The 23,942-nt window shown below is 36.5% G+C and overlaps 1 protein-coding gene across 5 annotated transcripts in view; it reads left to right on the top strand.

Annotated features, from left to right (window-relative positions):
* Positions 1–15,119, top strand: part of LOC129239669 (alpha-1,6-mannosyl-glycoprotein 2-beta-N-acetylglucosaminyltransferase) — a 75,261-nt gene extending 60,142 nt beyond the window's left edge. For 2 of the 5 annotated variants that reach the window (XM_054875366.1, XM_054875356.1), the window contains exons 7-12: positions 25–113; positions 172–344; positions 447–607; positions 938–1,285; positions 14,328–14,542; positions 14,642–15,119. In XM_054875366.1, the coding sequence (XP_054731341.1) occupies positions 25–113; positions 172–344; positions 447–607; positions 938–1,285; positions 14,328–14,542; positions 14,642–14,870 (1,215 nt within the window). In that variant the 3' untranslated portion in view covers positions 14,871–15,119. The remainder of the gene's footprint in view (positions 1–24; positions 114–171; positions 345–446; positions 608–937; positions 1,286–14,327; positions 14,543–14,641) is intronic. The other 3 variants (XM_054875374.1, XM_054875383.1, XM_054875393.1) reach the window with 3 other exon arrangements.
* Positions 15,120–23,942: the final 8,823 nt, after the last annotated feature.

Raw genomic sequence — 23,942 nt, 5'->3', positions numbered from 1 at the left:
GTATTTATTTTTCCCTTTTCGCAGATATTTTATCCCTACTCTATACAAACGCATCCGAATGAGTTTCCCGGCGTAGACCCGAACGACTGTCCGCGTGACATGAAAAAGGATCAGTGAGTGCCAAATTTTTAACAATCACACATTTTCTATCTATCCTTACCATTTCCTCAGCAATTTTGTTCAATTTCTTTTTAACAGAGCCATAACACGTAAATGCAACAATGCGCTGTACCCAGACCTATACGGCCATTACAGGGAAGCGAAATTCACACAGACCAAACATCATTGGTGGTGGAAGGCGAATCGAGTATTCGATCAATTGGATGTGACCCGTTATCATACAGGTTGGTTACGATGCAAAAATATACTTTATACTTTACTTTATGAAAATACTTTAATGGAAAATGGTGACGTATTGAATAATGAAAACTGAACTCTGTTTGCAGGTCTGGTATTGTTCCTAGAGGAAGATCATTACGTAGCCGAAGACTTTCTCTATCTCCTCGATATGATGCAGTCTTCAATAGGTAGTCTATGCCCGCATTGCGATATACTCTCGCTGGGCACATATTTAAAGACATTCAACTACTATACATATAACAGTAAAGTAAGTTTTAGTATTTGAATTTCACAAAAAACGAACTAAAATTATTTTGAAACTTAAGGGTGCTTAATAATTATTCTTTTCCAAGGATATTCAACAATATTCTTTGAAGAAACAACATAACAGAACGCATATAAAAATTAACGCTTTCAAACTGCTTTTGAGCTCATTAACCTATTTCTCTCTCTTTCTCTCTTTTTTATTATTACAAAAATATATTTTCGTTCGATTTTACTTCACACATCACTGCGCTACAAATACTTCCCCCAATTTATTTGTTTATTAATTTAATGGATCGTTTCATTTGTGAATATATATTTTGATTGGCGACAGACTAATAAGAAATCCCTTAGCAGCCAATATGCTTCCTCGCTGCTCACTTCCAGCAATTTATTAGGATATAATCGCAATAAAAATAGAAACTCACAGCAATTGTCATCGCACGCATCGTCATCGTCATCGTCCACATCAGCTGCGAATAGTTTTAATAAAAAGTATTTTAATGAAAATAATAAAGAAAAAGTGTATGTCGGTGATACAATCACCAACACCAACAACGCACGCATCATTAACAACCACAATACCATAACCACTTCCACCACAACCACAACAGATAAAAGCGCCGCACAGCAATCGTGGAGTTATCACGTGCTACCATCACTGTATTCTGTCTATCAGAAGGTAGTTGGGCTAATAGAAAAAATGCAAATAAAAATTAAAATAGCTACAAAGTAACCTATCCATGCTGTCATATAGCCCTGACAATTATTTGTATTATATTTGTATGCTTTGTATTTAAGTAACAAAATTAGTTAAATCATTAATCGATATGGCCTGTTTGTCGTCATTTGCTATGCGGTCTTCATGCATTTGTTTATTTGTATATTTTTATGTGGAGAATTTTTTATGTGTGTGTTGGCATGCGGGCTGTTAGTTAATATCCCATGTCTTTTTTCTTGCTTCTTGCTTTCTCCTTTTTATTTATCTTCCCCCCAAAAGCGCCTTTTTTATAACTGACTGTCTAACTGCCCAAGCTTTCACTTTAATTTGTTCGCCATTTGCACGAAAATGTAAAGCTGTGCTATTTTGAGTTGTTGCCTTTGTGGAAGTCGCATTAAAAATTAAAAGTATTAACTTTACCTTTGCATTGTACTGTTTGACGTCATTCCTTTTAACGTTTCATTCCAAGAACTCTACACACATTCATACATTAATGCATTCACACATACATACTTGTGATTATGTAACTTTCAAATAGACTCTAAAATTAGATTTTGTGATTTGAACAAAGGCGTTTTAAAAATGTGCACAATTTTAGAAAGTAACCTTGCTGTAAAAATAACTGTTACTTGGTGGAATTTAAGTGAGGCTAATTTTTATATCAACCGTTCTAACCAGCCTAGACAGACAGCGGCGTTAATCGGGATTACCGGCGCAGTTAATTCTGATTAAAATTGTACGTTGTTCACGTTCCAAATACTTCCGTCTACAGTCTCGTCAGTTGTCATTTCAGAAAAATTGTCAACACACAGTCAAAAAGGCTTGTTTTTGTTCTTTCGAACTAAAAAAACAAATTCGAAATCGGATGGAAATTGGCGAAGTTAGGAGTGATTCTTCACATCAACCTACTGAAAAACGGTTTTATGGCCATAAAATGAGATTTTGGGGGTGTATTGGAAATTTCTCCTATACCATTTTGTTTAGTTTTTCTATAGCCACAAGTTTTGCTAGGTCTCCATAAAAGTATATTTAATTTTTTTTTTTTGTCACACAGTGTAATAGATAAAAAATGCACAAAAATATCTTTGACTTGGAAAAGTTACAAATAAAGGGTTTTCCAATAACAGGTGTCATTTATGAATGGATTGCGCTATCGAGAGATGATTAACGATTTTTTATGGCGGAAATTGAATGGTATTGATCTGGACAACGTTTATTTTCAACAAGACTGCGCTACGTGCCACACAAGCAACGAAATCATTGATCTTTTACGGAAAAAGTTTCCCGACCGTGTTATCTCTCGAAGAGGTGATCACAATTGGCCACGGAGATCTTGTGATTTAACACCTTGTAACTTTTTTCTTTGGTGCCAAGAATAGAGGGAAAGAGAAGGTCTACGCCAACAGCCCAGGGTCGATTCAACACCTCAAAGATGGAATTCGTGAGACTATCGAGGACATAGGGCAGCCACTTTGCAATTCGGTTATGGAATCATGAAAAGGATATTGTCCTGTAAGCGTGGTCGTAGTGGTCATTTGCCTCATGTTACTTTCCACTATTAACGGCATATCTTCCTCTTTATAATGAAATAAACATCCGATCATTCATATGAAAAAAGAGCATTTTTCTTTGAATATCAAAATAACACTTCTTATTGGAAAACCCTTTATTTTTAATCAATTCCTTAGCTATAATAATGCTTTTTATTGAGAAATATATGCATTTTTAACGCATTTTTTTTACTTTTTGATACGATAGTTGTGTCAGTAAAAGATGCATCGTCCCTTTCCGTCCAGGTTGAACTTTTCTTTCTGCTTGCCATCTGAAATTGGAAAACCGCATTTAAAACCACTAAAACGAAAATGCTATAGAATAAATACTCCTGTTGTGGTCATCATATTGCTCCAGAATTTTAATGCTGCAATGATTGTTTTCGGTCTTCCTTGTTCTTCTCTTTAAAAGTTTCATTAGTTTCCATTCATAATAGATATTAACTGTCATTTTTCGGCAATTTTGCCATCGAAAATTCCTTATCCGCTTGGTTGGTTGATTGGTTAGAGTGGTGATTCATCCAGAATCCAATTAGCGCTTCCGCAGGACTTTGTTGCCACATTCTCGTTACCAACTTGTCTAACAGTTATTTACAGCAAGACTATATCCAGTCTGTGCTGTAGACTCTCGAACAGCGGTTTGCCCAGGGTTAACATTCTGCCTTTCCATAGGGCGCGGCATTCACAGAGGAAATGGAAGATTGTTTCCTTTTTCTCCGGTTGTTTACTTAATCCGCTTAAATAATGAGAATTAAGTCTAGTTGTCAATCCGCATTAATTGCACTTAATTCCGAATGAACTCGTTAATCCCGATTAACAATGCCGTCCGTCTAGGCAATTACTTCACTTCTTTGGGACCAGCTTCGTCAGAATTAAAATGTCCCAAAATGTATGAAATTGTTGCGAATGTGTTCAGTACGTGTAAACAACAGGCGGTAAACAGCAACGGACTGCAGGCATAACCCCGCATCTACACCTTATACAAATTATGGTTAAAATGCTCTGTTAAAACAGAATTTTCAGGTGGAGACCTCGCATTTTACTGTTGTCTGCCTTACCAAATTTTTTACCATCACTGTTATTGTTGTTGTAGCAGCATAAACATTCCTCATACATGTACGAGGAATACTGCTGGAGTGATAGTCCTTGGATGGATATAAATACGGCCGTTCAGGTAACATTAAACCGACTATGGTGAGAGCTTTGCCATAACTGTCTTAACATAAGCTATCATTTCGTAGTTTGGCAACTCAATTTTCATTTTACCGAACGATTTGCATGGTCGAATACAGCGATCCGCGATCAGCGAATTGCTTGATTCCATTTTGAAAATGAATTATAAAAACTGGAAGGTGCCCACATGAGAAAATTGAATCAAGTCAAACAGAAATTTTACAGCTGTTAAGACACATTTAGTTAGAGAAGCTTTGTAAAGGTCCTATGATCCTCAAAGAAGTAGTCGGAAGAAAAAAAGACGCATTTGGTAGAAAGTATTGATATGGGGTTTCACGACTGCTTTCTAACATGACGCGATCTGTTATGTGTGGTAAAAGTACATAAACTTAATATGTGTATACTTGAAGGTACAAAGGCTGTTTTCGTTCGCGAGCACAAACGTTAGGCATGTCTGTTTTAATCCCAGATTATAAAAGTTCATTTCGCTCAGAACAAACACCAAAAACATGGTTCTTCAACCTTTGAGAAATTTATATTTCCCGAGACGTATCGCTCGTTTATTGCAATAACGTCCTAACCAAAAAAATTAAAATTTTAAGAAAAACGGATTCAAAATTTCCAATTTTAGTAAAAATAAAGACACAAGTGCATCTAATGATATAGCGGTAAAATACATTGACTACCATGTCGTTTTAATGCGACACTGCGGGAAACTTTTCATGTTACCTTATTCATATTAAGGGGGGGGTAAGGGATAAACGCTAAAAAAAAACACTTTTTTCATGAATTTATTGTAGCGAAACGGTTCAAGTCAGTTTATTAAAAGTTGTTGCATATTATAAAGTAACATCTCAAGAATATTTGATAAAATGTTCATGTAAAAATATTGCAAAATGAGCGAATGAGAGCACATTTACGTAGACGTCTTTTCAAAAATATATTTTGCAGTAGTCAGCATATCTCAGCGTAGAATCATCTGAAATCAAAAAAATCGAATAATTTAGTTAAAGTATGAGTTAAACATGCCCCCAACGTTTATTTTGACGATTTATTTTCATTTTCAGCCATTTGGTAGTCGTTTGAAGTAAAAAGTGATTTTTGACGAAAAAATGCCGCCATTTTGTAGGTGTAAAACCACCTTAATATAAAAAAAAAATGGCGAAAAAAAACGTTGGCGGGAGGTTTTTTATATGTAAAATATGTGTGCAAAATTTCAAAAGGATCGGTTGAGTAGTTTTTAAATGCCAATGACTACGCACTTTAAAAAAAAAAGGTTCGTGAAAACCGCGTTTAAAGTTTTAAGTTATCTCGGCAGATGCTTGAGGCGGCTCGGCTTTATGCTCTATAACTTAAAAAGTTTTGCTCGGATTGACTTAAAATTTTAACACGGTATTTTTGAAATGTTTTACTACAATAACATGCAAAAACAAAAAATCGATTTTTATCCCTTTTATCCTTTTTAATTTTTTATGTAACCTTGCGCACTGTGAATACAAAATAAATACGTCTGCGAGTATGTAAGAGGTGCACTTAACGGGTGTAGGAGCGGAGCCTCGAAGTTCAAGTGCCTTTCAATGTTTTATATTAACTTTCTGATTATTTCACATAAAAACTCATTACCATAAAAATAGTTAATTACTATGCCAGTAGTATGAACTTGAAACGCTTATCTTCATATAATACCTTCGTATGTATGCTTGTATGCATGTATGCATGTTACCCACTTTAGTACGCCGCTTAATTCGATCTAAGAATCTATCATTTATATCACTTATATGTGTACGTGTATATGTGTGTGCGTGCCATTTTGTTGTGTACTTGTGTATTGCGTGTGAAAAAACTTTTTGGATAAAATATTAAATTACGTATTCTAATTGTTTAGGTTGTGTACCGTATATCACACGTGTCCAAGCCACCAACACAAAATAAATTTCGTGAGGTATCTACTAATCCGTATTTTATGTGCACATTTGTTTGCTGAAAGCTAAAGTTAAAATTAATTTAGGGAAAAGGACATTATATTTACTTTTCCAAGTGTAGTACAGAGAATAGTTTAAATAAGAAATAGGTGGACTTAGTGATTGTACTTGTAAGAGGTCAGTAATCGTAATCACTATAGTGGCTAGCAAGCAGTAAAGTGACTACTGACTATTGTTTGAAACTCGATATATGTAAATACCTCTAAACCATCAAAATTTAGGCTAGGATATACTGAGTAATTTTTGGTAAAAAATATATGCTTAAAAATAAGTGGATGTTTATTTTTTGTTTTCGTTTTTGTTTATTTTGAGTCTAAAACATAATTATAGTTTTTACAGACCATTTAGAGCTAAGATGAGCTAAATAAGTAGAAATAGTTAAATAAATAGATTTTAAAAAAAGTGTAGAAATTTATAAAATTCATTCTTTGACACCGTAAATTCAAGCGGAATAGAACTCGAGAGATCATTAGAAGTATTAAGTGGCATTAACGGTCGTCTTGTATGATGGATGTATAAATAGACTTTCTTGTTGCTGCATACATCAAAAATGCAGTTTTCAAAATAGCTGGCGCGATGTCTTGCCTACGACGTCGGTCGTTTGATCGCGCATCTGAGGAACAGAGTTTAAAAAATTTTTGTCTTTTGCTGTAAGACGAAATCACCACTCCTGTCGAGACAACTTTAAGTTGCTAATTTTCTTACTCTGCCTCACTGAGAGTGCAACAAAAATGTGGTTTAGTTCGAATCAAATTTATTCTGACTTTCTGTCCGAACAACTTGATGATTAGATTGCCATTTTCTCTTTAACTCTTTTGGACTAGAAATTATTGAAAGCAAATGAAAAGTTGCCCGGACAAGAACCGCGAATCTGCCTTTAGAGCAAAGCGCGCTATAGCTTAGACAGAAGACGACGTTAATCGGGATTACCGGCAGTTAATTCTAGTTAAAATTGTAGTGTGACAGACAGTTGTTACGCGGATTCACAGCCAGAGCCAATAATCGGAATCAGTCCCGCAGGAATCGATTCCCGGTCATTTTCCCGAATCGAATTTCCCGAATGCCGCTGGCCCGAATGTCTAAAATTCCGAATAACCAAAATCCCGAATGCCATTTTTCCGAATGCCAGTTTCACGAATGGCTATGTCCCCGAAAAATAAATTTTTTTTTTATTAGTAATAAAGGATTTACTGCAATAAATTTTTGTAAAAGTGAACATATACATATTTGTAAACCAATTAGAGCACAATATTATAAGAAATTGCTTTTAAATAGTCCAATACTCTGTTTTCTCTTCTATGGTAACATTATTCTTCTGTTGGAACCATTTATGCGTCAATTATTTAAAAATATTCGGTAAATTAGTTATTCGGGAAATTGGTTTTCGGGAAAATGGATTCGGGAAACTGGCATTCGGGAAAATGGCATTCGGGATTTTGGTTATTCGGAATTTTAGACATTCGGGCCAGCGGCATTCGGGAAATTCGATTCGGGAAAATGACCGGATACCCAGGAATCAATAATTGGATCAGCGATTATGTAGGCAATCTACATAAAGAGCGATGGCCCGGTCTAGAACGATGCAGAACTGCAAAGTGTTTTGTGACAAGTCCGAACAGAAAACTGTCAAACTTTCTACTAAAACTTAGAAGGAAAGACATTCGGTTGATGGTCGGCATCATTACAGGACACAACCCATGGGGTCAGCATATGACCACCATTGGAATCATCGAGGACCCGGTATGCCTGTCATGCTTGGAGGAGGCGGATAGCACTGAGCACTTTCTCTGTGAGTGTCCTGCCTTTGCTAGAGCGCGACTACGAGTATTGGGTTCCGATGTCATGAGAATGAGTAATATTCGTTCTCTAAAACTGGAGGATATTTACAGATTTGCCAAAGAATCTGGAAAATTCTCACAGGACTAACTATCTCTATCTCTGTCTCTATTCTTTTCTATCTCTTTCTCTGATACTTTTCTCCCTCCCTCCTTGACTATCTACCCCCTTTCCAGAGCTTTAAATACAATGGGCTCTTTAGCCTGAGTGTTTTAGGAGCCACCAAATCTCCTGGTGCTCCTTGGCTCGACCTTTTCAAATTCAAATTCAAGTAGGCAACTGAGCTGTAAAGTCCTCTCTCGACGAACAAAACTAACACTCTACAGTTGATTTGCTTATTGAATAGTTTTGTCAGTAAAAGATGAACCGCAGGCGGCAAATAGTTGCTCTCATACTAAGAAATAATTATTCATGAAAAGAAAATCTTTAATTGCAATTTCTGAAACTGCTCCAAAATATCAAAACAATTCATGTAATTTCGAATGTGTTAGTGCATTAGCATTGCTTCCAGTCTTTCTTGTTATTCACTTTAAAAGTTTCACTATTTTTCATTCACAATTAACTGTCATTTTTCGGCAATGTTGCCATCGATTCTCATCCCCCTAATACGCTTAAATTATGAGAATTAAGTCTAGTTGTCAATCCGTATTAGGCTGTCTAGGCCATTATGCCAATCGGATGTCAACGATTGTTTCTGTTTGCTTTAAATAGCTGTCATAAATAAAACAAAAAAAAACATCTGTCACATCAAACGGCCTCCTTCAATATTAAGCAATTGGCAGTTTGCCCAATTATCCAGCAATCTGCTTCTTCCCCATCGCGTGCAAACAATTACCGACGGTTGATCTGTCAACATCCAACTCTTTAGAGATATTATCAAGGGCTCGACATGCGCATTCATCCAATAATTGTTGTAGTTGAGTATCTTCGAATTTTTCCCATGCCTCTTCGCGATCTTTATCACTCACGTTGAAATTGCCACTTTGGAAGCGTCGAAACCACTCTGATAGAGCGTGATTATCATAAATATTGATCAATATAAGACACGTTTCAGCTGCACTATTCTTTACAAGGTAATAATGAAGCATGACTTCCTGCAAAAGCAATTTTTTCGGGACGAACGTAGACATTTTTGACGTCAGATAAAAAAAGATCTTTACGCTTCAAAAGAATGTCGACTACTGCAACCTCACATATACACCTTCAAATCACCAGTATATTACTACAGAGAACACAAAAATAGTATCAGCAGCTTCACCTCTTTTACGAGAGCGCAAACTTATTCCCATACCCAATATTTTAATACTTCTGCCAAAATATTTCGGAAAAATTTAATGAACCGATTTGAAAGTAACACCAGAAATGGAGTTTTTAAAAATGAAATTAATTTTTTAAAATATTTTTTCCAAACCGAAGCTGATACCTCTGTCTTCACTTACGTATCCAAGATGGAATCGGGAGTCTGAGCAGAAGTTTTCTCTAAATCCAATTTATAATTTTTCTATTCCCTTAAAATTGTCGAATACTGCTAGTGTTTTTCCTGCAAGCATGCAAAATGCTTAAGGAACGCGGAAGCTAGGCAGATATTAACATTTTATCCGATAGTGAACCCGCGATCAAGGCTTTGACGACGCCGTGGTGCAGATCCAAACTAGTCAACTCCTGTAAGGAGGAGATCAAATCTCTTGAGTTTGCAGGTAACATTTCTCTGAACTGGGTTCCAGGACATAGGTTGCCAGGAAGGAGACTGAATTGGTCTCAGAGATCTCTTACCCGATCATCGGTATCCGGCTGAATGTTGAGTCCTCATAATAGCCGAGTGGTATTTCAACCATTACACCTACCTACCTACCTTCTCCAAAAAAATAACTCCTACATTTGTTTTTAAACTGTATCAACGGAATCAACATAAGAATATTTCTGATACTTTTTACGGCTATTTTTGGAAAATAAGTTTAAGGAAAACTTTAATAACCCAATCTTCACCGCTTAGACTTCTAAGCGTTTAATGCCGACCTCCTCGCCGAAAGTCTACGGTCGCTACCTCGTAAATAACTTTAGTAGTATTGGCTTCCAATGTCTCAATCGAAGCTGATTCATCCACGAAGCATTTAGACTTTACATACCCCCCACTAATAATGGTCGAAAGGTGTGATATCACGCGATATTGGTAGCCCATCCACTGGTCCGAGACGCACGTTAAATTCCTCATCGAAACGACTATGCCGTGAATCCATTGTTTCAACGGCTGTATGGAAAGTAGCACCGTCTTGTTGGAACCAAATGTTGTGAAGATCGCGGGCTTCAATTTCTGGCATCAAAAAGTTGTATATCATGGCGCGATAGCATTTGCCATTCACTGTTACATGGACACCAGCCTCGTCCTTGAAGAAATATGGGCCGATGATTCCTCCAATCCGCTGGCTTCAAATCGCGGACTAGCTGTATTTTATATACAGGGTTGGCCATATTAAACTGACCCATTGAGTAACCCTATAACTTTTTACTGTAATTTCAGATCAGCTAATGACATACCGCGTTGGAAGCGTCAGTCGAAGGAGATTTATACCATGAAACAGTACACCCCAATAGAACGCGCTGAAATTGTTCAGCTGTACATTCAAAATTCCTTCTCGATTGTAAAAACGCAACGTGCGTGGAGAAAAAAAAATAAAGTGAAAAGTGCGCCGTCAAAGAACGCAATCAAGCAAATGCGCAAAAGATTTTTGTCTTCCGGCACTGTGGCTAATACCCGACGTCCAAATAAAAAGCGGCCAAGACGATCTAACGAAAATATCGCGGCCGTACGAGCCAGTATCGAGTCATCGCCCCGAACGTCAGGTAATCGTCGTTCTGCTCAGTTGGACATCCCTCGGACCACTCTACGACGTATCATTCGTTTGGATTTGGGGATATTCCCGTACAAAATACAACTAAATCAACAACTGTTGCCGGCCGATAAGCCTCGTCGCTTGGAATATGCCAATTTAGTCATCCGAATGGCCCAAACTGATGAGGATTTTTGGCATCAAATCATTATGAGTGATGAGGCCCATTTCTCCTTGAACGGAACCGTAAATAAGCAAAATTGCCGTTTCTACGCCACCGAAAACCCTCAAATTATTGAAGAGGTACCTCTCCACGACCAAAAAGTTACAGTCTGGTGTGGCATTTGCGCTGATATGGTCATTGGGCCGTTCTTCTTTGAAAATGGTCAACACCAACCATTGACCGTCAATCAAGAGCGTTATCGGGCCATGATAACCGATTTTGTGATGCCGATTGTTCGTGAAAATGGTATGGAGCACTTCTGGTTTCAGCAAGATGGCGCACCACCATACACAGCACGAGCCACCGTCAACTTATTGAAGACTTTGTTCCCTGGCCGTTTGATATCAAAAAGCGGCGATTTTGACTGGCCGCCACGATCACCGGATTTGACGCCACCGGACTTTTTTCTTTGGGGCTATTTGAAATCTAAGGTTTACGTCAACAAGCCAAAGATACTAGGCGCACTTAAGGCCAATATCCGACGGGAAATAGCCGCCATATCGGCCGAGACGCTGGCCAAAACTATGGAAAACGCCGAAAAACGGGCACATTACGCTATACGAGCTAAGGGCGACCACTTGCGCGATATCATATTCAAAAAGTGATGTAAACGAATCTCCTTGAACTAAACTAAATGTTTTTCACAATGAAACACAAAAAAATGTTTCTTTTTCCATATTTTTTTAATAATCACATGGGTCAGTTTAATATGGCCAACCCTGTACTTTCAAACCAAGATCTTTGCGTAAAATCGCCCAAGTAGTGCCATAAAGTAGGCCAAGTTTTTGAGATCGGCGCCGAATCGATTCTTCCAGGTCTTCGGCAAAACTATCATTTACAGACGCAATATTCTCTGCACATCGGGCTATAAGCGGTGTAATCGGTCGAGTATCGTCAAGTAATGTAAAATTATGCTCAATTTTTCCGATGGTTTGCCGAATAGTGAGTTCGGTAAGACGGTTATGTACACCGTAAGTTGGCTAGAGCGCACGATGAACACTTTTCACAGAGCGTCGATTTTCGTAATACAATTGTATGATTTGTAAACGTTGTTGAGGCGTAAGTCTTTCCATGATGAAATGTCAATGAATACTAAAAAAAATTATGTATTTAATTTGACAGTAGTCACGCGCGGTCTGTCGAAAACCCCCTTTTGGAAAAGTACCTCCAATCTGATCACCTCTTATTAGTCGAACTGAACAGATGTAATAGTTGTATAGTCTAAAAGAAAAAACACATTGACGTATTGCGCAATCGTTGCCAATTTCTTAAGTTAAGTTAACTTCAGTCTTCACAAACTGAGTTTTAAGTTTGACAATTTTTTTTTTTTTTTTGTTATTATTTTACATTGCGACTAGTTACATAGAAAAAATTTTATTAACTAACGAGCAATTTGTTTAGAATTTAGAAAATAAGGTATATACAACAGTTAATGCTAAGGTGTGGTTAGTACATAAAGTCTTTAGGCTTTCTGCGTTTCAGTCTTCTTCTCCAATTAGCTGGATTAGCGAGAATAGTGGCCTCCGTATTGACGTGGTTTTTTAACCTTTCATCATGGGCTTTTGTCTACCACCGAGTCAATATTTAGGTCGCGTTCAAGATCGGAGCTACGGATATACCACGGAGCACCGACTGCACATTTAATAATTTTGTTTTGTAGCCTTTGTATAGATTGAATGTTACTTTGGCTGGAGCAACCCCATAACTGTGCGCCGTAGGACCATACAGGCTTCAGAATTTGTTTGTATACAATCATTTTATTATTGGTGGATAGTACTGATTCCTTTCCCATAAGCCAATACATATTTCTGTATTTTAATTCCATTTCTTCTTTCTTTTTCTTTACATGGGCTTTCCATCTTAGCTTGGCGTCTAGAGACATGCCCAGATACTTTGCAGTATTTGAGTATGGAACCTGTCTACCATTTAAATATATTGGAACATATTTGATTTTGTTTTGGGTGAAATTTATATGCACAGACTTGCTTTCATTTAATTTAATATGCCATTTGTTGGTCCAGTCATATATTTCATTTATGGCTAATTGTAATTGTGATGTCGATGTGTTTTCCGTGTTTCCTATCGAAAGAATAGCTGTATCGTCGGCAAAAGTAGCTGTTACGCAGTTTGAATTGCATGGCAGATCGCATGTAAAGAGCAAATACAATAAAGGGCCAAGTACGCTTCCCTGGGGAACCCCTGCTTTGATTGGTTTGAGACATGAATATGAATCTTCTTGTTTTACTCTGAAGGAACGGTCGGATAAATACGAATGTAGGATGGTGGAGTACTGCTTGGGTAGCAACGCATTTATTTTCTTCTGTAGCCCATAGTGGCATACTTTGTCGAACGCCTTGGATATATCAAGGAATACCGCAGAGCAGGTTTTTCTTTCTTCAAAAGCATTTTCTATTATTCGCACTATCCTATGTACTTGATCGATAGTCGAATGCTTCGTGCGGAATCCAAATTGGTGCGTCGGTATAATTTTTTTGTTTTCTATTATTATGTTGATCCTTTTGATTAACAATTTTTCCACCATTTTCGATAGTATTGGAAGAAGGGAGATAGGCCTGTATGATGTTACATCGTGAATATTTTTACCTGGCTTATTGAACATAACGACTTCCGCTGTTTTCCAATATATTGAAAAATATTTCAGCTTAAATGTGGTGTTGATGATATTCGTCAATACAGCAATAATATTGTTCGGGAGCTGTTTCAATATTTCAGCAGTAATGAGGTCGTAGCCTGGCGATTTTTTTATCTTAAGATATGAAATTTCTTCTAATATTTCGTCTTGTGAAACCGGAGGGATCTCATTTATAGCATTGCTATCGCCGTCGTGATCCATATCATCAGCCATTACCGATCCATATGGTGAAGTTTGACAAATGTTTCACAGCCAACGGGGTTGCCTGGTGCTAGCACCAAAAGAGCAATCGCTGACATAAAATGACCAAAACTCGCGTGTCTGTCTGTACACAGTCCTGGGATAAATATTTGTGGTTTTTGCCGGGGGTAAAGCAAGTTAGTAGGATGGGTGACTTATCCACATTTATATTATTGAATTACTGCTAACCTTAAACTTTAAAAAAGAATTTATTAAAATATTCGCCTTAAAATTGCATGATTCGAGCTGCTCCTCCTCGGTGTTTCCTCCATTTGCATCCAATTCACTTTTTTCGTTCTATGCTTAGTTAATGTCATGATTTAATTATAATTTATAACAATGCGAGTAATTTTCAAAACTTTACATATGTACATATTTATATATTGAAAAACATGCTTCAGAGTTCGAAACTTTTTAATGTTTGGCTACATACATACAAATATATTATCTAGGCGTATAGAGAAATCAATGCCAGTCCGATTGAGAGTACGACATAATTTGTTTTCTTTTCCACAAAGGTCGAAGTGATGCCCTGGATAAGTAGTAAACATAATATGGGCTTCGCATTCAATCGCAGCACCTGGTCCAACATCCGAAAGTGCGCGCAACATTTCTGTTTTTACGACGATTACAATTGGGACTGGTCGCTGCACTATGTGTCCCAGCAGTGCTTGCAGAAGAAGCTGCATGCAATGATCGTTAAAGGTCCAAGAGTCTTCCATATTGGCGAATGGTAAGCTAGGGACTGATGAAAAATAACTTGATAAACTACACAAGCAATTTATTTTTACTAATTTCAATTTCAATTTTTTTTTTTTTTTTGTTTTTTCAGCGGCGTCCATCACAAGAAGAAAAACTGTGAATCCAATCAAGTGATAGCGAAGGTGCAACAAGTCTTACGTATAGCTCGTAAGTCTAAACAGCTGTTTCCACGCAGCTTATCGCTAACGGCGGCAAGTTTAGTGAAGAAGACCAAACTGCGTAAGGGTAACGGTGGATGGGGCGATCGACGTGATCATCAATTGTGTATGAATATGACGAAATCGAGTAATGAAAGTTGAATTAAAACCAAATCACCAAAGACACACTGAATTAGCAAAATTTAGACACTAACAAATACGCAAGAAAAATAATAATCAATTAGAAGGTCATTTAGTGCACAATGCGGAACGAGGATGTGTATGTATAGAAAATATCACAGTTATAGCTAAATAATTTAAGAGGTTTTTTTTGGAGCACTAAGACAGTGTATTTGGTCATGGGTTCGATGTAGACTGCAGACATTAAACATGAAAATTGTTTTTTCTAAATGCGGTCGCTAAAAGTGTTTTCACATGAAAAGTATTTTTTTTTTAAATCAACTATCATTTGTAGGGGCGTAAAATGTAAGGACCGGACTCCCCATTAGTAGCGCAACAAACGCTTACCACAAATTGGCGGAGAAATTAGACTTAAGCACTTTTGAGGGTGTAAGCGGCAATCTATTACTGTTATTAGAGCCGTAAATTGATTTAAAAAATTAGTTATTAAATGGTTTCTTTTCAAGTAGAAAATCTTTGACAGGGTTCGGCACTCGAAGTGTAACCAATTAAAAAGGCCATTAATTTAGTTTGGAAAATTACTTATATTCAATTCAAAGTAAAAAATGTGTGAAAATAATACAAAATTAAGAATCAATTTACTTTTGTTCGATATGACCACCTTTTGGCTTAACTATGGCCTTGAGACGGTCCACACTGGGGATTTTTGTACAGAGATGCGGAAAAAAGTATACATCCCAAAAAATATTTACATTTTTACTACTAACGAAGTTGTATATATTTGTGTATAAAAAGAACATGTTTAAAAACTATTTTTTAAAAAAATTAAAAAAAAACAATTTTTTTTTTAAATTCATAAATTTAAATTTTTTTTTTATTAAGCCAGCAAATATTTACGCACAGGATACATGTAAGTTCATAATTCTGGATTACCCTCAAAATGTCAAAACAAAATTAAAAGTGTTTCGTTATCATTATGCACACACTAGAAAGCGTTTAGTTATTATCATTGCCAAAAAATAATCAGTGGCGCCTGGTGGCACCTGCAATTGATTAAAACTGAAAGAGACGTTATTAAGCAACACGTTGATACTAGTTTCTGACCGTAGGTAAATGTAGCTCAACTTGCAGATCCGAGAATATGAAGGAATATGATTTTTTTTTTTTTTTTCGTAAAATTAATTATAAATAGATAATCAAATGCTTCACAGCCTTTGTTCTTCCGGCTAAAATATATAAAAATATCGTACCCTAAATGAAAAATAAAAAATTGGAAGTCGGCTCAAGCAAAAGGAAAAAAAACCACCTTGGGCTTTGAAGTTTTTTCTTAGTCAGTTCAATATTATAAAAAAATTATACTTTTGACATATCTATAAAAAAAACTGTAAGTCGGAGTTTAGTAATTCTTTTTGATTTTATTGTTGGTTCCATTCTGGAATTTAGAAATACCATTAAACAATGCGTAGGTGGTATGTTGCAAATTTGACTTTTTTCCGCTAAATCCCCAGTGTGCGGTCCACAAACGAATCGCAAGCTACCCGAATGTGACTTGCAGGTATTTTGGCCTACTCGCGGCCAATGGCTTTTTTTCAGCGCTTTGAGACTAGGGAATCTTTGAGACTTAGGTCTTTTTTAGGACCTTTCTCTCCAAAATGGCCAAAAGAGAATAATTCATCGGATTCGCGTCTAGTGAATTTGAAAGCCATTGTGTGGACTTTATGAACTTCCGAACGTTGTTTTTTAGCCATTCTTGGTTCACTCGAGCTTTCTGAGACTGTGCCGAGTCCGAGTTGAAAGGTCTATGGTCTGCCACCGAAATGTTTGTCTGCCCACGGTTTTAAAGCAACCTCCAGAATACTTTTCCGATAGTATTTCGCATTTACCAGGCTCGATGAAAATGATTGGAGAGCGCCTATCAGCGGTTACAGCGGCCCAAACCATTACCTGTGGTGGGTGCTGCCTGCTAGTGGCCAATCGGTGACTCAAATTCTCGTATGAACGGTCGGTCAAATAAACTCTATCGTTTTGGGAGTTTGCGAATTGCTGAATTTTAAAAATTTTCTTGTCAAAAAACCCAATGCTCGTAAATTGAACGCTTTCGGCCAAGCGAAGTAACGCCTTCGCTCTCTCAAGGCTGACTTGCTGCTGCTTTGGTGTGCAATACACGCGCCTTTTGAACCTTGTAAGGCTTGACTTGACCGTATGTAGCGAATGCTACGGTCATATATTTTCTTTCGCCATCGCCATCACAGCTGTGGTCTGAAGTTGAACTTCGAATGCCGGACCCTAGTGGCTATTTGTTGTTGTAGTTTTTTTTTCGTCGTGTGCATTCCGATGTCAGCACATAATGGAATAAGGAAAAGCCCAAGGTGGATTTAAGGAGGTAATAAGTTCGCCTCGGAAAAGTCGTTCAATTCGCACTATCGTCGTAAGCTCCTAGCTGCAAATGAATGCCAGCCATGGCGAAAAGATTTCAGCATCCATGGTGAAATCTATCATCCTTAAATGTCGCCTTTAAGGACGCACTAATCAATTCTGCAAATCAGAGATGGATTAGCGCTAACACCTGCGAAATTGCTAGGCAAACATGGCCAAGGCTAAATTTACGTCTGTCCAAGAGTATTATAAAACTGAGTAGACTTCAAATCAGGACCTTAGTAGGGGCCCTCACAGGACATTGTCTCATAGGAAATCATGCAAGGAGATTAGGCGTCTACACGCATGATTTCTGTCGTAGCTGCAGAAATGAGGAGGAATTGGAAACCATTCAACCGCTTTTTTGCACATGCCCAGTTCTAGCCAGAAGCAGAAACCGATTTTTAAAATCCTACTTCTTAACGAATATAATATAATATAGATAATCTATGCACTTTAGGTATCAACAACCTTTTACGCTTTGTCAAAAGCTCAGGATGGTTCAATATGGAAAGGGAAATGTAGCTCAGCCCCCGCGGCTCACAACGGACCCATTTCGTGGTCGAAGTGGCATCGTTGTCTCTATGTGCGATGCGGCTGCCAAACCTACCTACCTACCTAAATGTCGCCTGTTCGGCAGTTCATCCTTTTCTATTTTCTTCTGTCTTGGCATTCCAATGTATAAAACGTTGTTTTTGATCTAGGCCCACCACCTTGAATGAATGTACCTTGATTTCTTTATCAAATCCTCTAATATTAATTTTTATACAAATTTCCATGCTAACTTGTTCTTCCACAGGTCCTTTAAGATTTTTGTATTAAATTAATGTAATTTTTTTTTTTTGAATTTTTAATTTTTTTTTTTTCATTTTACCTTACCTTGGACATCTTTTTACCTTACACTCGACAATGCTCTGAAGACAGTTAAATATCGTATTAGCTCACTACACATCGAACCCATGAACTGTACCAGACACAAGATTGAAACATTTAATATGCATACATACAACATTTAACAGTTTTCAACTGATCATAGGATCATATAAATACATTTAAATGTATCAAGCAATGAGTGGAGAATCTCAGAGTTGTATTTTCTTTTGTAGGTTTCATAGTTAAAATTGCTATTATGTGATTTTTCACTTATTGAAGTTTTCAATTCGAATTCTAGATATTCTATAAATATAAAGGTTCACAAAAATATCAGTAGATTTAAATATTATCCAAATCCCGTGTAGCTAAAAACTGATACTACGAAAAAGTAAACGAATAGTTTCATAGGAATATTGCAATAAGAATTAGTGAAACCCCTTTAATAAATAGATGAAAAAAACTATGTTACTCACAAGCAATGCCAATATCTTTTGTTAATTACAACAACAACAAAACCAACAAAAACGACAAAATTAAATGGTGCATATGTACATATAAGTACATAATAATATATGTATGTGTATGTGTACAGAATTTTTACATTGAAAATAACTCAGATTTAACTATTTATTTTAAATATTATCACTTTAACAAATACTAACCGGCATGCACAGGCATTTTTGTGATGGCATTGTGCAGGTCAATCTAAATAAAAAAGATTTCAAACTTTTCCGCATTGCAATACAGAGAAAGGAAATCGGAAAATCTCAAAATGCATATAGCACTGAAAATACATCTAGTCATATTTTAATTAACATTTACTGTTAAGAATAACGAACATAAATTATGTATTGTAGCATAAATCACATAAAACACAAAAAAATGCCACTGTAAAACTTTGTTTTTGTACAACAAAAAAAAATTAAGCCAACCAAATCTTATTGTCATAAATTAGTAGTAGAAAATAGAGAACTATAAGGATTTGACTAGACATACAGACATACACTTATTCTAATGCAATAAATAATCATACATGCGTATGTATGTGTACGCGTACATCAAAATAATATACACTAGAAATTAAGTTTCCGTCCAAATACAAAAATTTCGTTTCGCATTTTGAACAGAAAAATCAAAAAAAGAAATTGTAAAGAATTAATTGGCGTTGCAAAAATAAAAGTCTATTTTTTAATACACAATTTCGGGAGCACTTTCAGAAATACGTTACTTTTACTATTTGTTAGGTTAGGTAAGGGGGCGTCCATAAATTACGTGAGGTGTTTTTTTTTCAATTTTCTGTACCTCCCTCCCCCCCTGATGAGATGTCGTGAGATTTTATTCAACCCCCTCCCCATCCCCCAATCTCACGTGAGATTTTTCAAAATGTGGGTTTCTTATGTAAACGCGTTAGATTGTAGTTAAGACTAGTAATCAATATTGCTGAGAGTTATAAGTGTAATAAAAATTGAACAATACTCGTAGAAGACTTAAATCGTAACTACTGCGATTAAAAAAAGAATATCTACTCTAATTCAGTCCATGGAGAATCATGCGCGGTTTCAAGAGAGACTATTGGGACCAACATGTCCATATGATTTTCAGTAAAATCATCTGCTCCTTCAACTTCGTTCTGATCTATCCACTCTATCCGTTGACGCTTGCGCACAGTAACTCATTAGCTCGTCTTTCGACAATCCGTGAGGGTCGCACTTTGCGGTACATACGCGCTTGATTAGCTGGTGCAATGTGAGCTGCTCGCCTGTGCTCTGCAGCTCTTGTGATAGATGCGAAGTAAATACCGCATGTACTGCAGCATATTTTCTTTAAATCATCACGTATACTTGGGCAATAGAGATCATAAGGCGTGCTGATAAAGGCATTCAGCGGTTGAATCGGTAGGCGTATTAGAAATGGAGCAAATGACTTTCCGTCATGTTCTTTAATTTAAATTATCAAACGTCAATCAACCTGAGTGATGGGGTATGGAGGTGGCAGAAAACGGTCGTGAAGAATCATATGCAGATCACTCCGGCGTGAGCTGCAGCAGTTCTGATCATCGCATTTCACAACCTAAAAAAAATTAAAAACAATTTCCCTTTGTAACTCTTAATAAAAATTTGTTGACATTCGCGCTCGTTAAAAAACTAAAAAAAAAAAAAAAAAATAGGCACGCATAAAAATTTGATATGAATCAACTGCAATGTACCTGGAGTAAATATTGGCTCTCTCTAAACAAAGAAGGTTGGAACCTGTCCGTGGAGTCGCGCGTTCGGCTGATAGGGGCGCAAAAACAAACGACGGGCTACACTGTACCGTAAATTCAGATTAAATTGAGCTATATGGTATAAAACAAATATGGTGGTTTAACAGTAGTAATGTACATATAACGTCGAAGTATGAATGAAATTATTTTCTTTCGACCGAATTAGTGAATGATCTTAATCATACTACGATTACGCTTAAGATTAAATCTTAAGCATGTACAATCTGGATAATGGACCAAAATAGTATAATTTTTATTTGTTTCAATCAGAAAAAAAAATTGCGTGATATTTGCTGAGACCGCCCCCTCTCTCCAACGTAAGATTAGATGAGATTTGACTCGACCCCCTCCCCCCTTAAATATCTCACGTAATTTATGGACGCCCCCTAACCGTCAACCTTTGAGTAACCTAACCTAACCTAACTATTTGTTGATAAACGCAAATAATTTTTGTTCTATTGGGTTGTTCGGAAAGTAATGTCGTTTTTTTTTTTGTGGTGAAAATGAAAGATGATCTTAAACCCAGACCTCACAGGAGGTCATAAGCAGTTGAATTCGATAAATTCAAGCTCTCACCGATTTCACGTGTTGTTATTCGCCGGTTTGCATCAATTAATACAGGGTGGCTGATGAATTTTGCTACATTAAGAAACTCAAATAACTTTTTTTTTTAGTGTATGGAATTCATTTTTTTTTTTTTTTCAAGTTGAAGGTCATTAAATTTTATTAAATGTAGCTTAACTAGTTTTAAAAATAATTGAATTTAAATGCCACCCATGCTCGTTGACACAAGTGCGGCATCTTAGTAAAAAGTTGTTCATTGCTGCTTTGAGAGTTGCGACAGGAATAGCCTCAATTGTTGCCCGAATGGATTGTTTTAGTTCATCCAAATTTGTTGGCTTTGTTTTATAAACTTCTTGTTTACATAAATCCCACAAGAAAAAGTCAGGTGCAGTAAGGTCAGGCGACCTGGGGGGCCAACGAAATTCGGAGTTTCTTGAAATCAGTTTATTGGGAAGTTTTCGTCGCAACTCTGTCATAACAGTCTGGGCTATGTGAGACGTTGCCCCATCTTGTTGAAACCACACAGAGTTGAAAGGAATTCTCTTTCGGCGTAGTTCTGGATAGAAAAATTCTTTCAGCATTTTCAAATAACGGTCTCCAGTAACCGTAACGGTGTGACCATTTTCTTCAAAAAAAATAAGGCCCGACAATACAGCGTGAAGAAACCGCACACCACAATGTCACGCGAAGAGGATGCAATTCCGTCTCGTGGAGTATTTGTGGGTTAGAAGTACTCCATATTCGACAATTTTGTTTGTTCAAATTGCCGTTTAAATCGAAATGGGCCTCATCAGACATGAAAAGGCAGTTTAACATGTTTTGGTCTTCTTCCACCATTTGCAAAATTCTCATTCTCTTCTGGCAAAATTCCAAGCGAATCGGCAAGTCTGCTGCATTCAGTTTGTTAACCATTTGAATTTTGTAGGGAAATAAGTCTAAATCTTTGTGCATTATTGTTTGCAAAGACTGTCGGCTGACACCAAGTTGAGCAGATAAGCTTCTTGTTGAAACCCTTGGATTGCTTTGTATAGCTGCAGCTACAGCAGCGATCGTTTCCTCCGTCCGAACTGGTGGGTTTCGATGATAAGGCCTTCTTGCGACTGTTCCTTGCTCAGCAAAATTATTCACCAGTCTCATTATGGTCCATCTGCTCGGGGGATCGCCGCCAAACATCTGCCTGTACTCTCTCTGTACCAAAACTACGGACTCCAGTGCGTGATAGCGGCGGACTATCCAAATTCTTGTTTTGCGTTATCCATTTTAATAAATTTTAAAGATCAATCTGCAAATTAAAACAAAAATGGAACAGATAACTTAAAAAGAAAAAAAGTTATTCAATTTTTTTTTGGTAGCGGCTTTCATCAGCCACCCTGTACTTTTATCGCGTGTTTATCAGCTTCAACCCGCCTTCCAGAACGTGATGCATCTTCGATACATCAAAATTGCCGGATCAAAATTTTGCAAACCAGTTCTGGCACTAGCATATTGTCAGTCAACACATCTTCTCCATACACATCGGTTAATTTCTTTATGGCTTGATCAGCATCTTTACCTTTTTTATAGTAAAATAGTAAAATATGACGAAAATGCTACTTATTGCTCCCCAAATTTAAAAGGGCATCAACCAAAAACTACTGCATAAAATCAATTGAACTTATTCACACACAAGCCTTGCTATATCAGCTGTCAAAATATATAATAACACTGCGACTTCAGTGTGAAGTTAGCTGTGAAAAAATATAATTAAATCCTCTGTCGGGAAGAAACGAAATTACTTTCTGAATAGCCCAATATACAATAATTTTCTATAATTCCATTTCTATATTAATGAATTTTTATTTTTCACAATCCTAGCGCTGCCACAACCTTTAACCTTTTAACTTCGTAAATTTGCTTACGCTCACTTTAACTATTGATTAAGTTTTTACTAGAAGCCAGTTTTTCAGTGCAAGTTTAAGGGGTTAGGAGTAATCAGAGGTCCACACAAATGATACTTTTCATTAATTTTTTTTACTAGAAGCCAGTTTTTCAGCTCAAGTTTAAGTGGTTAGGGGTATTTAGAGGCCCGAAAAAATTATGATTTTCAATAATTTTTTTTTTTGCTAGTCAACTGCTTTATTTTACAAAAATAAAAACATAACATTAATACATCATGTTCCGACTTGACTTTAGCAAAATTTCAAAAAAAAATTAATAATTATAAAAGTTATCGCTGTTTGTGTGAAGCCCGTTTCTCCAGAAGTCCCTTGCAGTGAACATCATAAGTCCTTTGTAGATTCATCTAAAATCAATCGGACAAGAGAAATTAGTTTTATTAATAGATAATCTTGTGCCTGATCGAAGCTTTGTTTTGTTTTTTTCAAAATGAACAAAATGGCGGCCTCAGAAAATTTTTTCCAGATTTTAGAAGAAAAAACCAACAGTTAATTGTTAAAAAAAAATCGAAATTTTTGAAAAAAAAAAATCCTTCGATCAGGCACAAGTTTTTTATGTTTTTCAAAAGCTGTATAAATTTTATTGAAATCTACGTAGCGGTTTTTAAGTTACAGTGTTCACCAGTTTGAAAAACATAGTTTTGAGAAAAACGCATTTAAAGTTTTGCTATCGGCTCCGGAGCGGCCAAGCGCCCTTTGTTAATTGTTGAATAACTTGAAAAGTATTTGTCGGATTCCCTTCAAATTTTTACACAATATTTTTAAAACATTATACTTTAAGAAAATGCAAAAAAAAATCGATTTTTTGAAAATTCTGACTACCCCTAACCCCTTAATGGTTTAAAAAAAATCGAAATTTTTGAAGAAACAATTCTTCAATCAAGCACGAGTTTTTTATGGTTTTCAAAAGTAGTATAAATTTTATTGAAATCTACCAAGCGGTAGATTTATAAATTTTATTGAAATCTATTCACCAGTTCGGAAAACATAGTTTTGAGAAAAACGCATTTAAAGTTTTGCTATCAGCTCCGGAGCGCACGAGCG

This window comes from Anastrepha obliqua, chromosome 1, assembly GCF_027943255.1.
Source record: "Anastrepha obliqua isolate idAnaObli1 chromosome 1, idAnaObli1_1.0, whole genome shotgun sequence".
Classification (NCBI taxonomy): Eukaryota; Metazoa; Arthropoda; class Insecta; order Diptera; family Tephritidae; genus Anastrepha; species Anastrepha obliqua.
Note: the sequence above shows the minus strand (reverse complement) of the source record. Positions and strands in the feature narration are given on the sequence as shown.